The 5,266-nt window shown below is 36.6% G+C and overlaps 1 protein-coding gene across 1 annotated transcript in view; it reads left to right on the top strand.

The window, feature by feature from the left end:
• Positions 1 to 4,247: 4,247 nt before the first annotated feature.
• Positions 4,248 to 5,266, top strand: part of LOC104949451 (golgin subfamily B member 1-like) — an 11,990-nt gene continuing 10,971 nt past the window's right edge. The window contains exon 1 of the mRNA XM_010775811.1: positions 4,248 to 4,268. Within this exon, the coding sequence (XP_010774113.1) occupies positions 4,248 to 4,268 (21 nt within the window). The remainder of the gene's footprint in view (positions 4,269 to 5,266) is intronic.

The following is a 5,266-nucleotide window of genomic DNA, read 5'->3' as shown; positions in this document are numbered from 1 at the left end:
ATTTTAAGTGAAAAAGCAGCAAAATGAAGTTAAAATAAAGGAAATCCTAAAGACAAGTTGTCATCCACATTGTTCCCCCGTGCAGCAAACATCATTCTTCTTCAGACGACCCACCGTGGGCTATTCAAAGTTGACCTGCAAAACAAATCCAATTGACTCGGTGGCCCTTTTCAAATCCCCCATAAGAAAACCTTCATTCTTCCAAAAACATTAAAACTCCATTGCTTTGAAGAAAAAGACAGATCAATCTTTACTGAGCATTAATAAATTAGCTTGTAAGCAGGAGCCCCTTCGCCTCTTTGACAGAAACAGAGAGAGAGGGTGTTGGCAAAATGCCACCGCTGAGCCCTCAACCAGATTAAAAACATTTGACGTCAAAGCCGTGAAGATTGTGGTCCTCCGGGATAAGACTGTTATGCTCTGTGGTCTGCACACCTTACACAGCCTTAGTGCCTTATGCATGTAATACATAAGAAAACTCTTCAATAATTAATGCTGCTGTCAAGAAGCACACCCAAAAGCCCCCACTGTGCACAGTAATTCAGAACCAGGGCATTAATATCAAGGAGCTCAGGATAACAGTTATTTATATAACAAATATGAAGTAAAAGTACAAATGTGAAATAAAATATTATTTAAAAAAAAAATATTTAAATATATGAAGTTAAAGTACAAATGTGGAATAAAATAAAGAATACCTTAAATAGGTTAAACAACTCTTAATTAACATAAAAAACTTAAAGTAAACATGTGGAATAAAATAATACAATTAGTTGAAATAAAATATAATAAAAAAGACTACAAATATTGTACTTAACATAAATAAGTAAGTAGAAGCAATAAAAGGATCAAATCAATACAAATGGAATACAACTATTTAAATCAGAAGCTTAAGAAACAATGTGGAATAAAGCAATTATTGAATACACATATGTATATAATATATATATATTATTTATAAGTAAAACTTTGCAATAAAGGGAGAACATTTATTTAAATAGAATACAAATATGTATATAGACATAAGAAGGTCAAATAAAAAAGTGCATTAAAATATAAAATAAAATACAATTAGTTTCCAATTGATTTAAATTGAAGCTAAGAAGAATCTTCCTTTGGGCAGATTTACACTTTGTATGCAATTTCTGATGTATTTATTAGAACATTTTTCCATGGTAATGTCCACTACAACAAGGAATATACTGCTAGTATTAAGATGAACCACTGAGGCAGTCAAGTTCATAATTTACATGGGACGAAAACCAAGACGAATACGCTCTGACGCTCCGTCAATGCCGTCGTTATGCAGAAGTGGGCGTGGCTAAATATCAACTGGGTTGGAAAAACAACAGACGCTTCCGGGATTTGTCACTGTGACAGAACTGCGCATGCGCACTTCTCCTTCCAGTTGTCTGTTGACAAACGTGACCCAGGAATATCTCTGCAATTTCGTCGCTAAGTGGAATAAAAATGCATTTTAGCGGGATTTCCCCAACGTTGTGAGGTGTCAGGTGGATCCTTCATGACGTTTTGAATCCGGTAAGCATTTAAAAGTGACATTTAATGGGTTAAATCTTGCTTGACCGAGCTAATCTCTCAAGTGGACAGTCAAAAATGCTAGCTAAGTTAGCGTGTCAGCAAGATAAAGTTAGCTAGCTGGATTAACGTCAGCTATATCTGGTATTTTTTAAAATAACTGCCCGACTTTCTCTGTGACGCCTACCCCAACTCATAAGGCCCTTTTCTGGGGGCAAGTGTGATGCATTTGCGGTTCCAATGAGCCGTGGTACGGGTAAATAAGTCGGGCAGTATAGCATTTTGGAGGTGCAAGCTAGCACATTAGCAAACGTCGGTTTGAAATGTTACTTAAAGGGATATTATTTTAGTTTTTGAATGCAAATAATTATATAAACATAAGGAGTTTGAGTCAAAATCTGCAATAAAAGAATACAATAACATTGAAATGAATATATATCCTTAAGAAGTTTAAGTAAAAATGTGCTCCTCTTTTGCTAATCACAAATAAGTGAACTCATCTTGTGTAAATTAATTGCATAAAGCGTGAGGATTACATTGCTGCTCACTCATTTAAATGCATCATCAGTCCTACTCTTTAGAGACTTAACCACAAATGGTTTGTATTATGTTAACCATCAAATTACTAATATTCATGAATCTGTACATTATTTGACATTAAATGTCCTCCAAGCTACAAGCTAACTCATGTGCAACTGTTTTAGTCACAGGGTAATGTGCAACATAATAATACGATAAAAATAATATAACATATTTTTTCCAAACACAAGAAGTTAAAGAAAAAATGTGGAATAAAAAATACAAATATTTATATAAACCTAAATAATCTGCTAATTTAAAATAAACGAGTCCCTAGAGTAATATACATGTATAAGAAGAACGTTTTATTTGGATAGCACTTTTCATACACATGATGTGTCACATAAACACAAGATGAACCGAAAACAAGAAGTTACATACAGGTCAGACGTCTATACCCTTTTTGCACACATGCAGCAGACATGATATATAAGATTTAAAGGAATACAAGGTGGTAAAATAGTCAAGAGAATATATTAATAATCGATAAAGTAGTTCATTTATCAACCATAACAGCTTCTGTTGAGCTTGTGTGCTTGCTCTTTTCACAAATAAGTAAGCTCATATTGTGTGTGTGTAATAAATTGCTTCAAGTCGTTTAGCATTTCTGGAAATATACCAAATATCCACATTGTTTTGAAGTATTATGCAGCTGAGGACCAGTCTGACCTGATTTATCTGCGTCACGTGGGTACGGCTGAATGATTTGTCTGGTAATGCACCCCGTGTTTTAACAGGCCTCAAGTCACAGTGTAATCTCCTCGTTGTTTGGATACTGGCTACACTAATTACCCAGAGCCACACCTGTCTGTCAGCCTGCTTTTAAACATGGTTGTGCTTTCCAGCTGCTGTTATTTAGCCTGAACCCAGCTCTACAGAGAGTGTAATAAATGCTTTATGGTTAAGTTCTCGGTTTGGCCTACATCCCACACTTGAACGACTTGATGATCTGACCTGAAAGCCTGTACTCCTTCTGCCATTATCTGCTGGCCTAGTGAGCTTGTAAATATTTTAAAGACAGAGAGAGCGCAGTCTTATATTGCCTGCAATTCTATAATGGCTATTTAAAACGCAGCGTCAGCCTTTTAAGAGATCTTACCATCCTCTGTATTATCCTCTGTATTATACCATACCACCATTCAACATGTATCAACATGTAATGTATATATGTCAACCATTAAAATTACACATGTTCATGTTCATGATTAGATGCAATTTTTAACATATAATGTCATGGATCTACAACATGACAGAATTGTAAAGTGGAATACATACTAAACCAGTTTATTTTTTAAAGGAATTTGCATTGTTAATACACCGCATCAAAAACATTTGACATAACATAAACCTAGCAGCATGAAATATAGTTGAAAAAGCTCTAAGACCAATTTTAAATGTAGAATAGAAGAAAATACTAAGAATACATAAATACAATTATACAATGAAAACATGAAAAACACAAAAGAGCTGTGAAGTTCTTTTAAATCTGTACCTTTAAGTAGAAATGTGCAATATTGTATCGGGAATGTGCAAATAATTTCATTTTTACGGATTCGAAATGATTTATTTACTGTGTGTTTTGAAGGTCTAAACTGAAACCATGCTGAAATGGTTTTCCGCTGAAGAGGGAGAGCCTGGATCTGCAGTGAGTATACCTTCTTATCTTATTATTTACATGCTCGTAGCCTCATTTTTCCATATCTGATTGAAATGGTTTGTTCTTGAACTAAGCTCACTGAAGAAAAGCTTAAGGGTGTTTCTGAAATGTCAACAAAATGTTGCTATGTTCATGAGTTTGTGGAATTGTTTCACACTCTGTTCCTAATCACAGCGATTCCTCCACTTAAATTCAATGCAGAGGAGACCATGGGACCATTGATTTAAATCAGTCCTGACAGTGAGAACATTACTCAGCCCTTTTCAGCTATAATATCATGTTACAGTATCTTTCAGCCTAACTTTAATTAGCTCAAAGGAAACCCAGCCAAAGCTTGGCAGTGTGTTTCATGTCCAGATATCTGCTGAGCCCAGGGCTTTGTCTGAAACAACCAGAGCTCTCACTTCCTGTGTGGGGGGGGGACTTAATCCCACTGCACCCTCATCCTATTGAATCTACCTATAGAGTCACGCCTATGGAGAGGTGCAGTGATGATGTATTTTTGTAGGCTGACCCTGAAGGCAGCATCTCTCTGGTTCCCTCCACAATGGGAATTCTTCCATGGGTTTTGGATTATTGCAGAGAATAATCTTTGAGTCAAACAAACGTTTATGATACTTACAAGTTTAGTTCAGCAGGATAATCTCCACGTATTAACACCACTTTGCGATTTTTGAAGTAAAAAGCTAACGTTAGGCTATAAAGGAACTACAGCACGGTCACGTGACTTCACGTCACCACCGCTAAGCTAAAGGTGGCTAATGTTGGGCTATAAAGGAACTACAGCACGGTCACATGACTTCACGTCACCACCGCTAAGCTAAAGGAGGCTAATGTTGGGCTATAAAGGAACTACAGCACGGACGGTCACATGACTTCACGTCACCGCCGCTAAGGCAAAGGTGGCTAATGTTGGGCTATAAAGGAACTACAGCACGGACGGTCACATGACTTCACGTCACCGCCGCTAAGCTAAAGGAGGCTAATGTTGGCCTATAAAGGAACTACAGCACGGTCACAGATGCAGTGCAGAAGCAGCATCTTGGCTCTCATTCTGTTTTTATATATATTATAGTGTGTCTTATTTCTAGCGGTAAAGTCGGGACCCTTTACAATCGAGCTCAGTTATTTTTCACATTTGTGTCTTTTCTCCGGTGAGAGATAAGATATAAGATAGTACTTTATTGATCCCAATTCGGGAAATGTTTGCGTTGCAGCAGCATAAAAAGACATGGCATTGTACAATGCAAATGAAAAAGACTAGAAATAAACAAAGAAGTAGAAAATATACAAGTTGAATTTACAAATTAGCAAAAACAAAATATAAGAGCAAGCAACAACTTTGTCTTTTTACCAATGAGGACAATAAAGATAATCTGATCCGAATCCCAAAATCTGAAAACGCTTATCTAATCTGCGGGGTATCATGGATATTGATACTTAATCGTATAGTGTGGGGGTGGTGGCGGCGAGGGAGTGCCGAGGCGTCTCCCG

This window comes from Notothenia coriiceps, unplaced genomic scaffold, assembly GCF_000735185.1.
Source record: "Notothenia coriiceps isolate Sejong01 unplaced genomic scaffold, NC01 NC01_scaffold00016216, whole genome shotgun sequence".
NCBI lineage: Eukaryota > Metazoa > Chordata > Actinopteri > Perciformes > Nototheniidae > Notothenia > Notothenia coriiceps.
The sequence above is the reverse complement of the archived record's forward strand: the minus strand, read 5'-3'. Positions and strand labels throughout refer to the sequence as shown.